The 23,264-nt window shown below is 43.1% G+C and overlaps 1 protein-coding gene across 2 annotated transcripts in view; it reads right to left on the bottom strand.

The window, feature by feature from the left end:
* MSH6 (mutS homolog 6) overlaps positions 1–23,264 on the bottom strand; it is a 96,503-nt gene that overhangs the window by 4,798 nt on the left and 68,441 nt on the right. The window contains exons 17-20 of one of the 2 annotated variants that reach the window (XM_068131454.2): positions 17,615–17,732; positions 17,180–17,269; positions 16,800–16,954; positions 3,459–3,661 (exon numbers count right to left, since the gene is read on the bottom strand). In XM_068131454.2, coding sequence (XP_067987555.2) covers positions 3,459–3,661; positions 16,800–16,954; positions 17,180–17,269; positions 17,615–17,732 — 566 coding nt within the window. Of the gene's footprint in view, positions 1–3,458; positions 3,662–16,799; positions 16,955–17,179; positions 17,328–17,614; positions 17,733–23,264 lie in introns of those variants that run through there. The other variant, XM_068131457.2, reaches the window with a different exon arrangement.

Here is a 23,264-nt window from a genome sequence, read left to right as displayed (position 1 = left end):
ACATCTCGCTGTCTAACAACATGGACCAACTTCTATCAACTTATCCAAACTCTCTCTTCCTCATATGTGGCGACTTCAACTGTCATCGTGCCAGCTGGCTGGGTCGTGTTCCTCTCTCACCAGCCATGGCACCTCAGCAAAGGACTTCTGCGACTCATTGGGACTGACAACAACAACAACAACAACATGCATTTTAAGGCCATTTTCCCTGCTAGAGCAGGGGTTCGCCTTGCGGTCCCCATGACAATCTTCTCCATTTTTCCCTATTTTCTGCACATCTCCTTGTTAACCCCCTTGCCCGCATTTCTTCTTCCACCATCTTTAGCCAAGTCTTTCTCGGTCTTCCCCGTCCTCTACTTCCTTCTACATTAATTTCCATCACTCTTCTCAACCAGTCACTTTAACCTTCCTCAACACGTGACCAAACCATCTCAACCTGTTCCTCTTCACAGCATCAATCACAGGCAATATTCCCATCATCTTTCGCAATTCATCATTTGTCTTCCTCTCTCTCAAAGATACTCCGCACATCCATCGAACCATGCACATTTCCACCCTTTCCAGCCTTCGTTGCTGCTCTACGTTCAATACCCATGTCTCGCTCCCATAAATCATAACACTTCTCACACGTGCAGAATACACCTTTCCCTTCAGCTTCAGCGACACTCTCCTCCTCATCAGCACGCTACTCAGTTCCCGAAACTTCTTCCATGCACATCTCACTCGAGCAACCGTTGCCGAATCTGATCCACCTTCTCCATTCAGCATGTCTCCGAGGTAGCAAAATGTTTTCACACCTTCCAGCTTCACGCCGTCTCCAAGATCGAACTCAACATTTACTCCATCTGCAGCTCCCTCTGTGCACACCTTACATTTGAATGTAGCTGCCACACTGGTAAATGACCCTCTCAGACCACTACATTTTTGATGAACCCACTCAGCGCACATTGTACATTGAATGGAGTTCACTCCGACACCCTTCCTGCACACAGCACACGGCCACTTCCCAGTTCTTTCCACCTCACCACATGCTTTACCACTTGCCATCACCTTCGTCTTTCCGATATTCACCTTCAGACCTTTTGTCTCCATACATTCCTTCCACTTGTTCATCTTTTCCTTCAGTCCATCCATACTTTCCGCAAACAACACCAGATCATATGCATACAACAACTCCCACGGTAAACCCTCCTTTACGTTCTGAGCCAGCACCTCCATCACAGCTACAAATAGTAGTAGACTTAGTACCGACCCCTGATGCACTCCCACCTTCACCTCAAACTCACCACTGTTCCCGTCCTTCGTCCTTACAGCTGTGCGCGCTCTTTTGTACATTGCCATCACTACTCTGATCAACCATTCCTCCACTCCTAACTTCCTCAATGCCCATGTCAATACTTTGCGTGGAACCCTATCGAATGCTTTCTCCAGATCAACAAACCCAAAAAACAACTTCTTCCTCTTCTCCATGTACTTCTCCTGCAACTGCCTCACAATGAAAAGCGCATCTGTCGTTCCTCTTCCTGGCATAAATCCAAACTGCATTTCGTCGATCTTCACTTTCTTCCTTATCCTCCTCTCCAACACCCTTTCCAATACCTTCATTCCATGCTCCAATAACTTTATCGCTCGGTACGAGCCACACTCCAGAGGGTCGCCTTTCCCCTTGTATAGAGGGACGAGGGTACTCAGTTCCCAATCCACTGGAATGCGGCCTTCTTTCACCACCAGATTACAGATCTCTGTCATTCTCTTCACACCCCAACTTCCTGCTGCCTTCAACATATATCCTACAACTCCCGTCGGCCCTCCTGCTTTTCCACTCTTCATTGCTTTTATCGCTTCCTCAACTTCCTTCTCAGTTATCTTCTCTGCCGGTCCTAAAACTGGGTTACTCTCTATGTTGCCATCCCATTCATTCTCTGTATTCAACAGCATTCCCATATATCTTTTCCATCTTCCTTTAATTCCATCTGGGTCGACAACTATTTGTCCCACTTCATCCTTCAAGCAACTCACCCCCCCCCCCCCCCCCCCCCCATCACATCACACCTCTCTTTCGCTATGTGCTTTGCAATCCTGAATACTGCTTTCTGACCCTCTTCCGAATCCAAGCGTTCTCCGAACATTTTCCTACATGCCTCCTGCGCCTTTGCTACCTCTTTCTTTGCAGCCTTCCTGGCTGCCTTATAACTTTCATGCTCTGCTGTTTCTGCTCCCGTACCCTTCGCCTTCTGCCACTCCTTGAACTTCTTCCTCTTCTCGTCAAACCTCTTTCCAACTTCATCATCCCACCACCATGTTTCCGAGTCCCTCGGTGGTCCTTTTGTCCATCCACATACCTCACCAACGGCTCCCAACAGACTCGCTTTCATTAACATCCAACCACTTTCAAGCTCAACCACATCATCCTCTACCCTACTCAGCCTCTCTTTTAATGCCTCCCTTACTGTCACCTCTTTCAACCTCCAGACCTTCATTCTTGGTTGGTACTTCACCCGCCGAGCTCTCCTCGCACCTTTCACCCTTATGTCGCAGACAACCAAGTGGTGCTGTGAAACAGCCTCATCCCCCGGGATCACCTTTGTGTCCCGGAGGTGCCCCCTATCTCGCCTATGCACCATCAGGTAGTCGACGGTTGTCGTCGACCCACCTGACGTGTATGTAACAAGCTTATTATCCTCTTTCTGGAACTGAGTATTAGAAATCAACAAATCAGCTTTGTTCCAGATTTGACAGCTTTGACACAATCTGTCAATTTCCTGACCCGGATCTCAGTCAATGGAGTATTTTCTCTTCTGGACATGGTTATGACAAACTTCCCTGCAAACGTCTGCTGCTCTTCTTCTGCTCCAATCGGTTCTTCTGATCATTTCCTTGTTAAAGTGGACATTTCTCTGGCCATTCTCAGAGAGCCTCCTCGGTGACTACGAGTCTGGCATTTCACGCAGGCTGACTGGCACGGTCTTCAAGCAGCCATCAATCATCTGGACTGGTCTCCCATCTCTACTGCTTCTGGGAATTCTATCAACTCACCCTGTCAACTGTTTCTGGGAATTCTATCAAATCATCCTGGGAATTCTTCCAAAGTAAACTACTCTCTCTCATGCACAGATTTATCCCATCTCGTCTTCAGTTGTCATACCCTTCCTTCCATCCATGGTACACTGAAGCTTGTGGTGAGGCTGTTGCCATGAAGCAACTTGCCTTCACCTCATGGAAGGCTAATCCAACTGAAGGTAATCTCAGTTCCTTCCACAAAGCTCGAACAAATGTGTGTCTACCCTCAGGAGAGCCAGGAAACAATATCTCTCTACTCTCTGAAAACATGTGTGTGCATGTAATCCTTCACATGTGCTGAAAACATGCATGCGAATGTAATCCTTCACATGTGCTGAAAACATGCATCGACATTTGACAAACTGCTGTGACCAGAGCAAGTCCTGTTTTCTGCTTACCGGAAAAAACGTAGAGCGTTGGTTGAGCGTTCAAACTCCTGGGCCTTGTGGTGGCCCTGCTTGATGACCTCATCAGGCAGACCTGCGAGTCGTGCGGCATTGAAACCGTAACTCTTTGGGCAGGCACCCCCAACGAACTTGTAAAGAAAAGTGATCGTTTCCTGGCTTGGATCCTCATCATTCTCATTTTCAACCATACAGGCCTGCAGAAAAGAAAACAAGGAAGACGTTGCTCATTGCAAACCTTAGAGAGGAACAGAGATAGATAACTATGACACAATCAGTAGAGCGCAGAACTCCGCCAGGCTGAACAGTTTACATTTTCTATCCCACTGATAGGCCCAATCTGGATCTGGATCTTCACCAAAATCTAATCGGCTCGTTCTTGCCGCCTTTCCAACTCATCCACCTAGTTTTGTCATAACCGTCCATAACCTTTTGAACTATCATGCTCTATATCGTTTTGGTGCTATCTCTCAATGGTGAAGAATCACTTAAAATTATAGGATTCGCATGCAGATCCAGAAACAGATCTTCACCGAAATTTTATCAATTTGGACTTATCACACAAACAAACTGTCCACAAAGTTTCATCTGAATCCATCCATAAAATTTTGAGATATCCTGTCAGCAGACAGACAGACAGACAGACAAACAGACAGGGGTGAAAACATAATCGCCTCCCATCGTCAGTGATGGAGATAAAAATCCTTTATTTTTCCTATGGAATTTTTCCTACAGATAGACAAACTACAGACATTTTTCCTACAGGCACACAAACAAACAGGGGTGAAAACATAATCTCCTCCCATCGTCGGTGACGGAGATTTTTTAAAATCCTTTCTTTTTCCTATGGAATCAATTGGTTGTTCTCTCATTGTAAAAGATTACATTGTGCCATAGAAATACATCGAGATATACAGCATCCTCCATAAGTATAAGAACAGTGAAGGCACATGTACTATTATTGCTGCATGTATATAGCACGTCAAGCCTGGTGTTGGCTTAGCGGTTAGGGTGCCGGCTTGGGATCCTAGGATCCTGGGTTTGAATCCCGGTCGATCGCTGAATTAACGCCAGGGGGGTTGACTCAGCCTGTCATCCTTCCGGGGTCGGCAAATTGAGTACCAGCTTGCTGGGATGAATGATCACGGTGTGTACCCCGATTTAGAATAGGTACACCGTATTCCTGCGCATCGTAAGAGCGTGACCAAGCGTTGGCGTCAGGAAGGGCATCCAGCCATAAAAAAAAACATTGCCTCAAACAGGGAACCATGATTGTCATGGGGCCCGCAAGGCTAACCCCCGCTCTAGCGGGGAAAATGGCCTTAAAACGATCATTCATTCATTCATTTCTAATGGCCTCTAAAGGTGGTTATATATATTTATATTCATTTCATTTGTATATAGCACATCACTGGATCAGCACGTCACATCGACCTTGGACGACTCCTCAGCACCACCCCGACACACACCACTGTGTGTGCTACGGAATGAGGTGTTTTTAAGGCGGCCATAGAGAGCAAATCCTGCCACCAACCTCCTTGAGAGAGGACCCAGTACCCTGGTACTAATTTCACCGGCCTTGGAAGGCTGAACAGGCTGAGTCAACCCCACCTGGTATAAATTCAACAGCTGAACGGGATTCAAACTCGGGACCTTATGGGATCCCAAGCCCGCCGCCCTAACCATTAGGCCAACACCAGGTATATATTGTTGTGGATATGAGAATGTTGTTTTTTTTATTGTTGTGTAATGAATTGTTGTAAAATGTCACCCTCCTTCCTGCATTTGTTGTTGTATAAAGGTCAAAGGGCGTTCCCGTAGTTAATTCCATAAAGCATACACGCAGGACACCATATCTCCCTGTTCAGTAGTTATATCCTTATTATGTGTATTAGTGTAAGGCTGTGTCTTCCATTAATTTAAATACTCCATTGCACCAAGTGAAATAAGAGTAGATTCCCTTCACCTTCCCCTTCCAACAATTGCCAACTGTTCCCTCCGCGACTCCATTCGCCACGAGGTCGGCTCGGAGAAGAAGGGGGAGGAGCTGCCGAATCCTGGGCGTGCCCGCCCATCGTCATCAAGGGCAGAGCCAGAGGGCCGTGCCGACCAATCAGGGCCGAGGCGAGCTCACCGATGGGCGTGTTCTAGAGGCCGGCGGCTTGATTTGCCCGCGGGGTTATAAAGAGCGTGCGCGGAAGCCGTGGACAAGAAGTGCGCGAGGAGGGAAGAGAAGCGAGAAGGAAGCCTTGAGACAAGTGCGACAGAAGCGCGGGGGAAGCCTTTAAAGAGAAGTGCGCACGAGGGCGAAGCAAGAGAGGAACGTCCTGAGAGAGATACGTCCTAAGATATACGTCCAAAGAGATACATGCAGAGATACGTGCGACGATCAAGTGCAAGCGAGTCAGAGCGGCGAAGTGCGAAGTGCCAAGTAGGGCAAGTGCCGAGTGCGCAGTGCCAAGTGCAAGAGAGTTCAAAGGAGCAGCTTTGGAGAGCGCACGGTGCACCGGAGGGGCTTCGCCGTGCAGTATTGGAACCGCGGCTGTTTTGGCGATCCCAGCTCGGGTATTGACGGCGGCTATCCGCTTCCGGCCCGACCGATCCCCGCTGAACCTTCCTCCCCCGCCAAGCCATTCCTCCTTCCGATCCTTCATGCCTGCAAATTCCCAATTCGTGTGAGTCCGTCTTTCGTTTGTTCTGTCCAGGGTTCGAAGTAAGACTGCCATAGATAAGCTAAGTTTCACTGTGTCCGCTTCTTCTTCTTCTGTTTTTATTTTATTATCCTTCCTTCTCCTTGGTTTATTTGATTGTGTAAATAGTAGGAATAAATTTAGTAGCATTTCCAACCTTTTTGCTTTGGTGTTCTTCTTCTTCACATCCTTCGCTTTAGTCTTTTCCCCATTGAATATCTGTGGCGCGATTCGGCCAACGTTCAGGAATCGGGTTAGTCGGGTAACTGTTCGGGCGCGGCGGCCATCCGCTCGGCAAACAACATCCTCGCCGCGGTCCCGTAACAATATGTATATAGTCTACTCAAGAAATCTGGATTTGAGATCAAAATATGAATATGAGGTAAGAGTACAGGTCAGCTATTATTTATTGGTATTTCTACACATATATGTTTTACCATTGTAGAACAATAACACTTTTTATGTTCAGTCCCCCCATTTTAATGAAGCATGTCGAAAACAATGTCGTCTTAAACATCGTCTTAAACAAGAAAGAACAATCAGAGATTGTAGACCTTCGCCAGGAAGTGTTTTTAGTGGTTTTTAAAGGTTTTTGTGCAAATAAAATATGGCGGCCGAACCACGCGACCGATGACGTCATCGTTTGTTTTTTTTCACCACCAATTTATCCCGAGATGATGCTCAATAAAATTCATCTTGATCGGATGAAGTTTTGTACTTGTCAAATCATGACATCGTAATGGAGGCACCTATGACATCATCATAAACGTGTTATTCCCCATGGAGAGTTCTTTACAATGAGCCAGGTCTCAATTTTTTTCTATACAGCGCTTTCCGAGATATAGAGGTGCAAAGTTTTTCGGTTTTTCCAAGACAGCGCCCGCACCACGTGGCCTATGACGTCATAATTATCATGAAAAAAAATTCTACAGGAGGAGGCGCAGCTATGGGGAAAAATTTCCTGTGAATCGGACCAACGGCTGCAGAGAAAATCATTTTTATTATGTGCGGACAAACAGACAGACAAACAAACTCAAATGCAATACCCTTAATCGCGAGGGTAACAATGGCCTAGTTATGTCTTAAACAATGGCATTCAAAAATGATGATGAAGTAACATTCATTCCATCACGAAAGAAAGTTAGTTCCATGATATACTAGAACAGCACTCGGTAGAGCACATACCTCCGCCTGGTGAACAGTTTGTTTTGCATCCCACTCAACGGCCGGATCTGGATTCGGACCTGAACCGATATCGAATCGGCTTATTCTTGTCACCAAACTGACTCATCCATCAAATTTATTCATAACTCGTCCAGAACTTATTAAAATATGTTAAATATCGCTTTTCGCCTGATCTCTCAATGGCGAAGAATCATTTCAAAAATTAAATAATTCTCATATCAGCAGTATAATCCTGCCGATTGTAAGGCAGATCAGAAACCCGTATCCCCCACCCCCTTGCCTCCAAACCGAAACTGACAACCCAAAACAGGAAATGACTCACCACAAACCGGAAATGTTCGAATTATTTATTTATTTATTTCAAATTTCTAAAGTTTCAGATTTTCCAAAAAAATTGATTTTCAAAAATTTTCAATTTACAATTTTTCCCGATTTTCTAAAAATGTCTAAAATGTTTTAAATTTCCGATTTGTTATTTTTCTCGATTTCTTGATTTCCGTATTTCTACATATGGCGCAAAGGACAGACTCCCACATCCCCTCTTGTTTCTCAAAACAGTAAATTTTTAACCGAAACAGCATAGTTAAAAATTTTGAAAATAATATATTGTAGTGTTTGTGAACATTTGTGAATGTGAAAGGTTGATGATGGTGAAAATGATGATTGGAATGCTCTTGGTGAACGTCATCTTTTTGATGATGGTGAAAATGATGATTGGAATGCTCTTGGTGAACATCATCTTGGTGAACGTCATATCCACATGCACAGGATATGCTCTGCAGGTTGGTCAGAGCGATGAAGAGAAGGACAAGTTCTGGTGTGCAATAGAGAAGCTGATGGAAAATGTGAAAGATGAGGAAGTTGTTGTGGTCAGAGGACACCTAAATGGACATGTGGCAAGGAGTATGGACGGTTTTGAGGGAGTTCATGGGGGTTACGGATATGGTGTGAGAAATGGAGAAGGTGAAAGGATTTTGGAGTTTGCTGATGGAGCTGATTTGTTGATTTGTAATACTCAGTTCCAGAAAGAGGATAATAAGCTTGTTACATACACGTCAGGTGGGTCGACGACAACCGTTGACTACCTGATGGTGCGTAGGCGAGATAGGGGGCACCTCCGGGATACAAAGGTGATCCCGGGGGAGGAGGCTGTTTCACAGCACCACTTGGTTGTCTGCGACATAAGGGTGAAAAGGTGCGAGGAGAGCTTGGCGGGTGAAGTAACAACCGAGAATGAAGGTGTGGAGGTTGAAAGAGGTGACAGTAAGGGAGGCATTAAAAGAGAGGCTGAGTAGGGTAGAGGATGATGTGGTTGAGCTAGAAAGTGGTTGGATGTCAATGAAAGCTAGTCTGTTGGGAGCCGTTGGTGAGGTATGTGGATGGACAAAAGGACCACCAAGGCACTCGGATACATTGTGGTGGGATGATGAAATTGGAAAGAAGATTGACGAGAAGAGGAAGAAGTTCAAGGAGTGGCAGAAGGCGAAGAGTATGGGGGCAGAAAAGGCAGAACATGAAAGTTATAAGACAGCCCAGGAGGCTGCAAAGAAAGAGGTAGCAAAGGCGCAGGAGACATGGCGGAAAATGTTCGGAGAACGCTTGGATTCGGAAGAGGGTCAGAGAGCGGTATTCAGGATTGCAAAGCAGATAGCGAAAGAGAGGTGTGATGTGATGGGGGTGAGTTGCTTGAAGGATGAAGTGGGACAAATCGTTGTGGACCCAGATGGAATAAAAGGAAGATGGAAGAGATATATGGAAATACTGTTTAATGCAGAGAATGAATGGGATGGCAACATCGAGAGTAACCTAGTTTTAGGACCGGCAGAGAAGATAACCGAGAAGGGAGTTGAGGAAGCGACAAAAGCAATGAAGAGTAGAAAAGCGGGAGGGCCGACGGGAGTTGTGGGAGATATGTTGAAGGCAGCAGGAAATTGGGGTGTGAAGAGAATGACAGAGATCTGTAATCTGGTGGTGAAAGAAGGCCGCATTCCAGTGGATTGGGAACTGAGTACACTCGTCCCTCTATATAAGGGGAATGGTGACCATCTGGACTGTGGCTCATATCGAGCGATAAAGTTATTGGAGCATGGAATGAAGGTATTGGAAAGGGTGTTGGAGAGGAGGATGAGGAAGAAAGTTAAGACTGACGAAATGCAGTTTGGATTTATGCCAGGAAGAGGAACGACAGACGCACTTTTTATTGTGAGGCAGTTGCAGGAGAAGTACATGGAGAAGAGGAAGAAGTTGTTTCTTGGGTTTGTTGATCTGGAGAAAGCATTCGATAGGGTTCCACGTGAAGTAGTGACATGGGCATTGAGGAAGTTAGGAGTGGAGGAATGGTTGATCAGAGTAGTGATGGCAATGTACAAAAGAGCATGCACAGCTGTAAGGATGAAGGACGGGAACAGTGGTGAGTTTGAGGTGAAGGTGGGAGTGCATCAGGGGTCGGTACAAAGTCCACTACTATTTGTAGCTGTGATGGAGGTGCTGGCTCGGAACGGAAAGGAGGGTTTACCGTGGGAGTTGTTGTATGCAGATGATCTGGTGTTGATTGCAGAAAGTATGGATGAACTGAAGGAGATGAACAAGTGGAAGGAATGTATGGAGACAAAAGGTCTGAAGGTGAATATCAGAAAAACAAAGGTGATGGCAAGTGGTAAAGCATGTGGTGATGTGGAAAGAACTGGGAAGTGGCCGTGTGCTGTGTGCAGGAAGGGTGTCGGAGTGAATTCCATTCAATGTACAATGTGCGCTGAGTGGGTTCATCAAAAATGTAGTGGTTTGAGAGGGTCATTAGCCAGTGTGGCAGCTACATTCAAATGTAAGGTGTGCACAGAGGGAGCTGCAGATGGAGGAAATGTTGAGTTGGATCGTGGAGACGGCGTGAAGCTGGAAGGTGTGAAAACATTTTGTTACCTAGGAGACATGCTGAATGGAGAAGGTGGATCAGACGCGGCAACGGTTGCTCGAGTGAGACGTGCATGGAAGAAGTTTCGGGACCTGAGTGGCGTGCTGACGAGGAGGGGAGTGTCGTTGAAGCTGAAGGGAAAGGTGTATGCTGCATGTGTGAGAAGTGTTATGATTTATGGGAGCGAGACATGCATAATAAACAGTTAGCCTTGCGTTAGCTTCGCGGTCGCCATGACAATCTTCTCCATTTTGCCATATTTTCTGCATCTCTCCTTGTTAACCCCCTTGCCTGCATTTCTTCTTCCACCATCGTTAGCCAAGTCTTTCTCCTTCTTCCCCGTCCTCGACTTCCTTCTTCATTCATTTCCATCACTCTTCTCAACCAGTCACTTTCATCCTTCCTCAACACATGACCAAACCATCTCAACCTCTTCCTCTTCATAGCATCAATCACATGCTCTATTCCCATCATCTTTCGCAATTCATCATTTGTCTTCCTCTCTCTCAACGATACTCCGCACATCCACCAAACCATTCGCATTTCCACCCTTTCCAGCCTTCGTTGCTGCTCTATGTTCATTAACCATGTCTCGCTCCCATAAATCATAACACTTCTCACACATGCAGCATACACCTTTCCCTTCAGCTTCAACGACACTCCCCTCCTCATCAGCATGCCACTCAGTTCCCGAAACTTCTTCCATGCACATATGCGGATAATATGCTCCATCTTGAGAAACCCGAAGTTGTTTTACCTTAGCATTATGACACAACGCATTCTTCTTATCAGTCACAGTATCTCCATCGGGTTTCTTAAAAATGAGCCAAAGGTACCGAGGTTTTCCTTGAAGAACACCCAAATTCCAATTGTGAGTGATTTTGTCCATTTTAACATGTTGGCATCCTCTTTTAAGGTACGTTACATTTAGGGGGGTCTTTGAGTTAAGTGTTCTATTCAACATCTCTTCCGTTTTAAGACTGGGACTATATTCGCTGATCTACCAACATAGATCATTAATAACAAATTTATTGTCATCACCGAGAGCATTAGCAACCCCAAAAAACAATCTATTTTCATTAACATTCCTTTGTAGTTGAAATCTAATTTTAAGTCCATACAGAACTTTATCATAATCACAAAATCCAAATATACCTTTAAGGGGTACAGCTACGGTAAAACTATGCTCTGTTTTGTTACCCTCATTATACATTGTCTTCCTTCGTATTTGACCAGGGTCATGGTTTTTCCCCGTTGACATATCGGGCATAAAACCTTCATTCAACACACCCCCTACCAATGCTATCACTATACGAATATAGCGTAAATTTCATCATTTCAGCTGGAGCAGAAACATAATCAATCACTTCCACTTCTTGCATTCCAATATACAAACTAATACTCTCAAACATTTTCCAGAAGAAATCATTTACGGGTGTAATGTTTGTGCCAGCGGCCGTCTTAGTGAATTAAAATTTACACAACAAGAAACTATCGGCAAGGTTCAAGTAAGCTTGTTGATTATTTATCTCAAAACTTTTTGTTCCATTCGTATTCGAATCTGTTCCTGTTAGGGCATTTACCTTAAATAATCTTCTTTTTTTAGTAGAGTTGGAAATGATAATCGTATCATCCAAATCATAAATACTGTTGATGGCCTCCATCTTTAGATATTAACAATATTTTTTTAAAAACATCAAAATATAATAAACTAGAGGTTCCAGGGAACCTGAATTCAATTGGTCGATATCAATATGGTTAGAATATGCATAATAGAACCACAAACTATATAGTTTATATGTGCTAAAAATATATGACAAAAATTGATTTTTCAATATGGCTGCCCTGCCGCGCCCATTTTTGGGCGTGCAACGCCCAAATGCAATCCCAAACTAGTTTTTATCTTAAAGATGCTGCATAACAAGTTTCATCTAATTCCATCAATATTTGTGACTTTTAGAGCGTAGACGTCAAATTGTTTACAGACGACAGACAGACAGACAGACGACGGACGATGGACACTGGGTGTCGACAAAAACTCAGCTGGACATAGTCCAGTTGAGTTAATAAATTGATTATATTTACGCATAATACAAATAAAATATTTAAAACTTTTGAAACCCTGACGCAGTGACCAAAGTACCTTAATTATTTCTTGTTTTTGTTGTGGAGTTAGTCCAGTTTTACTTTTTCTAATTTCTTTGATCGCTTGTAATTTATGCGACTTCTTTTGGGCGTCTTTTATACTCTTTACAGCACCCGCTACATTTCCCACGGCAGAAGCGGTTGAACCAAGTAGATCTTTATGTTTGAGAATAGTTGAACCAATACCCATTAGACTAGACTAGAGTATCAATTACCCCATCTCCTTTATTTCTAAATTGATCTCCTACACCACATTGTCTCTCAGGTTTATAGTAACCTCTCCCAAGAAACATACCCTCACCCCTATAGTACGGTGAAAGATATATACCTCTTCCATTATAGTATAGTGAAAGATACATACCTTCCCCAATCCCACCTCCAGCTGTTTTACCAGCATCTTTCGTAATGATTTTATAGTTTCTTAACTCATGTTTTGGTACAACAACCATCATGTTTTTATTCTAAGTAGAATAAAAAACTTTTAACATTTTAGTTTTAATTTTTTCAATTTATTCGCTTTGATTTTTTGTTCTAGTCGAGAATAATTAGTGTCTGGCGGCCAAAACAATTTTTCAAAACATAATTTATATTTCATTGAAAATTTTGATGGAATTAAAAATTCCCCGCTCGATGTTAACATAACCTCCCCTCTTTCCCGAGTAAATACAAGACCTATTTCTCCAAACACCAACTCTTGCAAGGTTTTCTTTTTATCTTGTTCGCTCGTGTTAAAACTACATTCTAGAAAAAACGGTTGGAGGTTCATTTGTTAATAACTTTATATTCCTCAAATAATTTTTTCAATTATTTACTTTACTTGAGTAGTCTAATTCTGATGGATATAAGTTCACCATTGAAAGAAACCAACCGATGATCCTGATCGGTTATCTTAAAATTTACTTTAGAAATGGTTTTTCCTGAGACGAGAAAATGGGAGAGATTCCTTGGTTCCATATTAAATTTAACCCCTATTGGGACTGAGTAAGCGCTGAATGAAAATATTGTATTTGATTTTGCTCCATCGTCATAAGCATCATCAACCAAATCACAGTTAATCAACACCAAATTTATACCTGAGGCTATGCCAACGGCATTATCACTGTAAAACATATTATTATCTTCAAGCTTTTTTGTGGATAAACCTAACATCTCTCGGAATGAATTAGTAATCGTGAAATCTATTTTTAAGTCTAATAGTTGATTTTGATTTTGTTTTTTCATACGTATTTCAATATTTTTTGGTTCATCACCTTTTTCTTTCATAACGCGTGAAATTTCTAAACATAGTCCAGGAATCTCGTAAGCTCTGGGGGGTACTTCTATAGTTTTATATCCACTTCCCGGATTATAACTAAACTTGTTATTTTTTTCCGTGATATTAAACAAGGTATTATAGGTTTCCATAGCCAATAACGCCGCTTCATGTTCTTTTGTAGGATCAAGTTGTAGCGGGTATAGGAATGATTTTGTAAAATCACTCTTTCTAAAATCAAATCTAAGAGTTGTGTTTCTCATTTTATTATATGTGAGATAAAATATCTTTGTGTTGACATTTATTCATTATTTTCCTATTCATCAGCTGATCTAGAATGGCTGATGTTTCATTAAAACAATTGTTGTTTCCCACCTCCTGACTGCCTGACAGCAGTAATAATCTATTAACTAATTGTGACGAGTCACTCGGAAGAAAACTAGCACCCGAACCAAGCTTGCTTAAAGCAGTAAGAATATCTATTTCCTTCGCATTCTTCTTACCTTTACTAACAACAGAACCCCCATAATCAAGCACGCTGAGTAAATCAATATATACCCTATCTTCCACATTTTCCATATCAAGTGGTTTCTCAAAATATTCTGAATCGGCATACCCCGCTTTTGTGAGAAGAAACATTAATCTGGAAGTTAATCTAATAGGAGGTCTGTCAGGACTTAATGTCAAGTTTTCATTAACTATTCGTACCGTTTCGTTAACAAGGTAAAACTCATTTCCTTTTCCTTTATAAATGAGACCTGTTTTGGTTTTTGAACCCGGTGAATATTCGCTGTTTGGAATAGCGTTCACAACATATTTAGGACGTTGATTTATCTCCTCAAGTTGTTGGCATGCTTCTGTGCCTCTATAAGTCCTTGCTCTTGATCCGCTAGTTCCTCCAACTCTCGCAACCCCTGATGTTGTTTGGGAGTATATGTTATCGGGGGAACTTGATCCGATAGGTCAATCAAATCATGCGTCTCTTGATGATGTTTGGGGGTATATGTTATCGCGGGAACTTGATCCGATAGGTCAATCAAATCATGCGTCTCTTGATGATGTTTGGGGGTATATGTTATCGCGGGAAGTTGAAACGAACCCGCCTTTTGTTCGGCAGATTTTAAAAGAGGTTGAAAAACTTCTCTTGTTTTCTTTCAAATACGTCTTCACCCGTTAGTTTCTGTCTCCATTTCTTCTTTATCCCCTCCTGTTGCTTAACAACTTTTGAAAGCAATTGATTATATTCCTTAAATTTTCTTGCTCGTTCTTCAGCATTCATTTTATTGAACTGAGAAAATTATTGGTTATTATATCATCTTCTTTAACAACGATATATTTATATTTTTCAGCCGTGTGTTTCATATGCCCCTCAAATTCCTTTTTACTACATAATGTAGAACAATTATCGCTCCAAAAATTATTTATATCTATTGCATTTAGTTTGAATAAAATAAAAGTATTAGCATTGTTTCTTATTAAGCGGCGAAGAAGTTGAAAGTATGACTATAAATAAATAAATAACCACCTTTAGAGGCCATTTTTCCCCGCAAGCGGGGGTTGGCCTTTTTCGGGCACCGTGGTTGTTGTTGTTTTTTGGTCCCCTTTTTGAAGCAATGTTTTACGGCCAGATGCCCTTCCTGACGCCAACCCTTTTTGCCGCCTTTAACGACAAACAGGGAATTACCAGTGAACTGGTACTCAATTAGCCGACCTCGGAAGGATGACAGGCTGAGTCAACCCCCCTGGCGTTAATTCAGCAATCGACCGGGATTCAAACCCAGGATCCTAGGATCCTAAGCCGGCACCCGAGCCGCTAGCCCAACACCAGGGTTCTATGACTGACTGAGATAAATACAATTACAGGAAGAATGTCGCCCCCTTTTATAGTAACTATTCATAACCGTTTGATGTCTCTCATTAACACAATCGTCAAAGATGACGAGGTTCTTTTTTGTTTCATCTAAATCTTGGGGTAAAGGGATATCATCCGCATTATCAGTGAGAATACAAGTTATAGGTATAAACGATGTGGGTTCTGATTTCTTTTTACCTTTTTGAGGTGTATCACAAAACAGTTGTATTAGATCTTCAATGTTGAACTTATTTAGTTTGTGTTGAAGCCTAAATAACCCGACTATATCTTCTTTGTTAAGATCCACATTAAAAACCTGTGATAGTAGTTCGTACTCTGGTTGAAAATTTGATTTTGTGAAAATTATTAAATTTTCATAATCTAAAAAATCTGGAGTAAGGAGCATCTTTAAAAGCAAACGGGTTTTCCCACATCCACTTGAACCAACTATTAGACATCTTAATGAATTGGGGAGGTTCTCATGATTATTAAATTTTATCATACTTTCCCAAACGGGTAAAAAAAATCATCCATTTTATATAGGTTTGAAAATATATAGCGTTTAATCATTCACCCTGTGTGTTATCCCTATTATAATTATGTATACATATTAGAACCAACCGTCTCGTTGAGTTGAATATATCTTGAAATATTTTGAAAATGGGTTCATCCGTTTTATAATCCCCAACAAAATTTTTTTTTTTTTTTTTTTCGCAAACACGACAATATATTTATTTTCAAATTTTTTAACTATACAGTATAGGTTAAAAATTTACTGTTTTGAAAAACAAGAGGAGATGTGGGAGGCTGTCCTTTGCGCCATATGTAGAAATTCGGAAATCAAGAAAAATAACAAATCGGAAATTTTAAACATTTTGGGAAATTTTGGGATAATCGGGAAAAATGGTAAATTGAAAATTTTTGAAAATGATTTTTTTTTTGAAAATCTGAAATTTTAGAAATTTGGAATAAATAAATAAATAAATAATTCGAACACTTCCGGTTTGTGGTGAGTCACTTCCTGTTTTGGGTTGAGTCAATTTCGGTTTGGAGGCAAGGGGGGGATATGGGGTTTCTGATCGACCTTACAATCGGCAGGATTATATTACTCATATCCGAATCCATATTCAGATATTCACCAAAATCGAATCGATTCGTCCTTGTCAAACACCCAACCGGTCCACAAAGTTTCTTCCAAATCCGTCCATAACTTTTTTCCGCTGGATCCTCACCATGTGGCCAAGAAAACCTCACCACGTGGCCAAGAAAACCTCACCAGGTGGCCAAGAAAACCTCTGCTCACCATGTGGCCAAGGCGAACAGTGGTGCTCTTCGCAAAGTCCTCAACCAGTGAGTGGTAATGGGTGGAGAAGAGGGTGCGGCAGCCAATACGCTCAGCCAGCTCATGAACAACTGCACTGGCAATCGCCGTGCCATCGTACGTCGCCGTACCACGCCCTGCCACACCAAAAGCACAAAATCGGAGGCCGACGACATAAACAGTTTAATCTCACTACAGATTCCAATGGTGCAACACGACTGAACCCTTACCAATTCAGAGAAATGCTCAACTACCTTTACAAAGGAACTTTCTGCGCCAACAAATCCATTTTTAGCATTGGGTATTTCATACGTGGTCATAACATGGTTAAGTAGAGATATTAACGTTACAAAGCCACTTGCCAAGCTCGTCGAGCAGTACAAGGGAGTGTGTCGTGGCATGGCGTAGAATACTCGAAGTCTCACTCATCTCCACGAAGAATGTGCTCTCCCCTGAGTACACATAGATCGTTTCATCAGGCCGCATGTCCCAGGACTCTTAGCTCTCGATCTACACTCAGTCCGATTGAAACATAACCTGCTGACATTCATTCAGCTTACCTAACTCAACTGCAATCGATTTATGAGCAAATGACGAAGTACATTGTTTTTTTAATTTACAGGAAATCACAAATTTAATTCTACATAAATTGCAATATCCATAAAAATAAATAAACGTTATAAAAGGGCTGCATATCCCAGAGAAGAGCACAAGAAAAAACACAGTGCCCAAAACTTGAATGGCACAGGAATGTTTGTTGGCCGAACTGCTAATATTTTGAGGTCAACTTCACAGACCAGCCATGATGCGGTCAGAGGCTCCAAGGCGTGTAAACACTCTATCGACCGGGGAAATGAAACAGCTCTCAGCTGGAACAAAGCATCCCAGTTGTGCCAACACTACAGTGAGACCGGCCTGCAGACAAGAAGACAAGACAAGCAAATAAAGCGTTAAAATTAACACTGTATGCTGGAAGGGATAAAATATGAGCACATGTATTCAATTTGAAGAACGTAAACACAAGCAAAGCCAGTTGAGATCAAGTTGTATGACAAAGCAAGTTCTTCAACTTAAAGTTGAGTAAAGTTGTCTTGCATAACACGGCCCTTTTCATTAAACGCCATAAGGAAAATTTTCACACATCTGGTTACTAGAAATCCAAACGTTCGATAATGTCTTCATCGTCAATTTCTATATAATACCTTTTACTATGAGAAGTGATTCTTCACCATTGAGAGTTAGGCCCAAAAACGATATATCGCAGAATATCTGAAAACGTTGTGGACAGATTATGACAACTTGGTTGATGGGTTGGGTAGGTGACGATAACAAGCCAATTTGATTTTGGTTCAGGTCCGGATCCAGATCCGGCCAATCGGTAGGATACAAAATGTAAACTGTTCAGCCTGGTGGAGGTATGCGCTCTACCGAGTGGTGTTCGAGTGTTCCTCTTTTTTGTACAAAGGTCAAGGTTCATGGAGAAGCTGAAGGTCAAAATGCAGCAGGTTTCATATACGGTGATTGCAATTTCACCACCACACAATACAATTCAGTTCCTTTGCTTCCCCAAGTTGCCATTAAACATTCTTAGGTAAAATGCCAGGGGCATAGAAAAGGCACCTTTATATAAGGGCATGTGCCATGTGGGAAAGTAGAGAAAAGAAGGGACATTCCATAGCTTATAGAAAAGTAATGCTCCAGAAATGTTCATATAAAGGGGCGCCAATTTGATTCATACACCTGCATGAAGAAGTGAATGTATTTTATTTGCCAGATGTAGGGCGCCCCTTTATATGAACTTTTCTAGAGCATTACTTGGTTCCTCCTAAGTACACAAGGGTAGTCCAGCATGCACCCGAGATTTTTTGAATGTCCCTTCTTTTCTGTTCGACATTTTCTACAAGCAATGTAATGTCCCTTCTTTTCTATTCTTTGCCACATGACACATACCCTTACATAAAGGGGCCTTTTCTATGCCCCTGGCATTTTCCACAAGATACATTTTAAATACAAACAAAATGCATTTGTTCATCATACAAGACTTTATTCAAGACGATATGAAAGACTTGAAAAAGTAAGAGGAAAGAATATTCAATCCAGATGGGATTCGAACATACACTCCCCAGCTTAGGAGTCTGATGCTTTATCCATTAGACCATTGAGCCAGAACATTTGATTTGGGTAACAACATTTTGAAGAGTGATAAAGTATGTATATATTTTTATATATTTATTTATGGATATATATTTATGTATACATTTAGTTTTAAAGCAAAAACAATAGCACTTAGGTGGAATTTGTATCGAAAGCCATTAGCTAGACCTATTGGCCGATGTATATTCCAAGTTTCAGCCAGTTTCAATGTAAAGCCCTTGAGATATGAGCGCCAACACATTTTGGGTGGACGGATGGACGGCCAGACACAAACGTGATTTTGAGGGTTTTCTAAATAAAACTCAAGAATGCAGAAACAGACGTTGCTGAAATTTGGAAAATATTACCTCAATGTACAAAGCATTTACATCTGAAACTTGCAGCCAATTTCGTCCAGTAGAAGCCGAGAAACGTATTTTCAGACCCCATGGTAAAGATGCATACAGAGAAACGATCCCTTATATAAAAGGAGGGGCGCTTTGCGCCTCCCTTTGATTCACCAGATGACATATCGGGTACAAACCCGTTATGTGTTACAAATTCCCTTTCTTTCTTTTCCCTAACCTCCCTAACTCTCTCTCATACTCTCACCACATACAACCACATTACAGACGGTGAAGGTGACAACAACGTATGTAGTTTTTAAACACGCTGAGCGGGAATGACCGCTGGGTGGGAAAACTCATTAAGGAGGAAGTCTGAGAAGAATCAGATTCTGAGATGGTTGACAGCAGAGGAGGTGTTGGCTGGTGAGCGCCCCAATGAGGACGCGCTGTTGCATGTCAAGGGCAAGCCATGACCTTTGCTTCCAGGAACTACACCTCCTGTGAAGTTTGATCCACCAAGTCTCCGCCCGGCTCAAGCAACTTAAAAAGCAGAATGCCAGACCATGAGCTGCTGTTGAAACGCAATGGGAACCTAGGGATGACCTGCCTGCCTGTTCATGCCATAGAAGAGTGACCATCGTTGCAGTCTGCGCTGGAGCCAGGCCAAGTTATGCTGAAATCAGGACGAGCTACGCCAGACAGCGCTGGATGAACGGGCAAAGATTGGTCGAGCATGAGGCAGAGGCGCAAGAGCGAATGAGCCAAGAGGTCCCTAGCGCGGGGCGATAGCTCCACTAATGACGTACACCTCTGCTTATTGCTTTCCCTACATAATTCCTAATTTGTCTACCTTGACTCAAAAAGAGCACCACAATTGTGAAGAGCTGTCGATGATTTGCATCTTCTTGACTCTTCCGGGCAAGGTTTTAGATTCTTAATTCACACGATTCCCCGAAAGCCGACATAACCCACGCTGTCTAACTCGCACTCACACCCTTCTGCCTTACCCCTACTTTTTCCTCATTTGCTTCCCGTTTCAGGATTGGCACACGTCCATCGTCCATCGATGTGTGCAGGGGTGAGTCAAAGGCAAAACCAACGCCTTGCTCTACTTCCTTATCTTCTTCCCTTTTTATCTACGTTTCCTCGGTATATGACACTCCACCAGGTCCTGTGTGGAGTTACTTAAAGGTCCACAGACACAGAAAATCATGTTAGGTTTCATGAATAGATATGGCTTCACTTAACTCGTAATCGTTATGTTTTTCTTGAATAAATATCTTGGATTGTATTGGTGTTTGGTGTCCTTCAACGCTCGATTGGCCCCACCCCATCCCCACCCCCAAAACGGCGATTTGATTACGTCTTATCCCGTGACCCACCACAGGTCATCTTCAGGATACTTTTGCTGCTTGACTTGTGTTTACATGTGGCCACATGTTTTCCCACAAGATCCAGCTGTAAGCAAAATATCGACAGCCAAGGAAAAACTGACAAAAGGAACGTGGTGTGGCCTAACACAGCCTCAAGTGTCATTTGCAGCGCACATTTTAAAGATGATCTGTATGCGTCTGTGTACACGCTGCATCGTGCCGTGTACATGCTGAGTCATGTCCGTGCTGAGTCGTGCCCGTGCTGCATTTCCTCTGGAGTAATCTAACTGATTTATTCATTAATTAAAAATCCCAATCCCAAAACTAGGGATCTCAATCTGCCCCCGACCTCCATTACTGATTTTGACATTTTCTTGTTGATTGTATGTATTTATCTTCAAAAGTTCGTTCAAAATTACATAAATGAACTTTCTATTCCTATTTGTTATCTTTGTATTCCTCGAGGGGCAGAGCGTTGCCCACAGGGCAAAGGGGAGGAGCTGAAAGATGCAAGGGTACGTGGAGTTCTGAGGAGGAAGGGGCATATTCTGCATCTTTGCCCGTTTCCAGGAGAAAAGAGGGAGGGGCCTGTACCTCTCGGTTTGGTACACTCAGAGGAGCGGGGACAGTTCTAAAGAGATTCCAGAAAGTCTGAGGAGAACGCAAGAGTATTGCGCCGAGTCTAAAGAGATCTCACAGAGTTCCAAGATGAGAGGAGAGCTTTAAAGGGGTCATCCTGCCTGCTTTCCGACGCCCTGTGCCTGCTGTTCTTATCTGCCTGTTCGTTGTCCTGCCCGTCACATCATCCCTCCTCATCATCTGCTCATGGCTGCTTGGCATCCATCCACCCCCCCCCCCCCCCACCCCCCACCTCACTCCTCTCCCCCGCTACCAACAGAGATAAGTCACCCGGTTTTGTACTTTTCCCCATCTGTGATTGTGTCCGGTGCGTGGCACCAGAGACAACACAACAACATGCATTTTAAGGTAATTTTCCCTGCAAGAGCGGAGGTTAGCCTTGCGGTCCCCATGACAATCTTCTCCATTTTGCCCTATATTGTGCATCTCTCCTTGTTAACCCCCTTGCCCGAATTTCTTCTTCCACCATCTTTAGCCAAGTCTTTCTCGGTCTTCCCCGTCCTCTACTTCCTTCTACATTCATTTCCATCACTCTTCTCAACCAGTCACTTTCATCCTTCCTCAACACATGACCAAACCATCTCAACCTGTTCCTCTTCACAGCATCAATCACAGGCTCCATTCCCATCATCTTTCGCAATTCATCATTTGTCTTCCTCTCTCTCAACAATACTCTGCACATCCACCGAACCATTCGCATTTCCACCCTTCGTTGCTGCTCTACGTTCATTACCCATGTCTCGCTCCCATAAATCATAACACTTCTCTCACATGCAGCATACACCTTTCCCTTCAGCTTCAACGACACTCCCCTCCTCATCAGCACGCCACTCAATTCCCGAAACTTCTTCCATGCACATCTCACTCAAGCAACCGTTGCAGACTCTGATCCACCTTCTCCATTCAGCATGTCTCCGAGGTGGCAAAATGTTTTCACACCTTCCAGCTTCACGCCGTCTCCAAGATCCAACTCAACATTTCCTCCATCTGCAGCTCCCTCTGTGCACACCTTACATTTGAATGTAGCTGCCACACTGGTTAATGACCCTCTCAGACCACTACATTTTTGATGAACCCACTCAGCGCACATTATACATTGAATGTAGTTCACTCCGCCACCCTTCCTGCAAACAGCACATGGCCACTTCCCAGTTCTTTGCATCTCACCACATGCTTTACCACTTGCCATCACCTTCGTCTTTCCGATATTCACCTTCAGACCTCTTGTCTCCATACATTCCTTCCACTTGTACATCTTTTCCTTCAGTCCATCCATACTTTCCGCAATCAACACCAGATCATCTGCAAACAACAACTCCCACGGTAAACCCTCCTTTCCGTTCTGAGCCAGCACCTCCATCACAGCTACAAATAGTAGTAGACTTAGTACCGACCCCTGATGCACTCCCACCTTCACCTCAAACTCACCACTGTTCCCGTCCTTCGTCCTTACAGCTGTGTGCGCTCTTTTGTACATTGCCATCACTACTCTGATCAACCATTCCTCCACGCCGAACTTCCTCAGGGCCCATGTCAATACTTTGCGTGGAACCCTATCGAATGCTTTCTCCAGATCAACAAACCCAAGAAACAACTTCTTCCTCTTTTCCATGTACTTCTCCTGCAACTGCCTCACAATAAAGAGCGGGTCTGTCGTTCGTCTTCCTGGCATAAATCCAAACTGCATTTCGTCGATCTTCACTTTCTTACTTATCCTCCTCTCCAACACCCTTTCCAATACCTTCATTCCATGCTCCAATAACTTTATCGCTCGGTATGAGCCACACTCCAGAGGGTCACCTTTCCCCTTGTATAGAGGGACGAGGGTACTCGGTTCCCAATCCACTGGAATGCGGCCTTCTTTCACCACCAGATTACAGATCTCTGTCATTCTCTTTCCACCCCAACTTCCTGCTGCCTTCAACATATCTCCCACAACTCCCGTCGGCCCTCCC

Source organism: Myxine glutinosa, chromosome 11 (assembly GCF_964187855.1).
Source record: "Myxine glutinosa chromosome 11, kmMyxGlut1.1, whole genome shotgun sequence".
In the NCBI taxonomy this organism is placed as follows: Eukaryota; Metazoa; Chordata; class Myxini; order Myxiniformes; family Myxinidae; genus Myxine; species Myxine glutinosa.
This window is presented reverse-complemented; position numbering and strand designations above follow the sequence as displayed.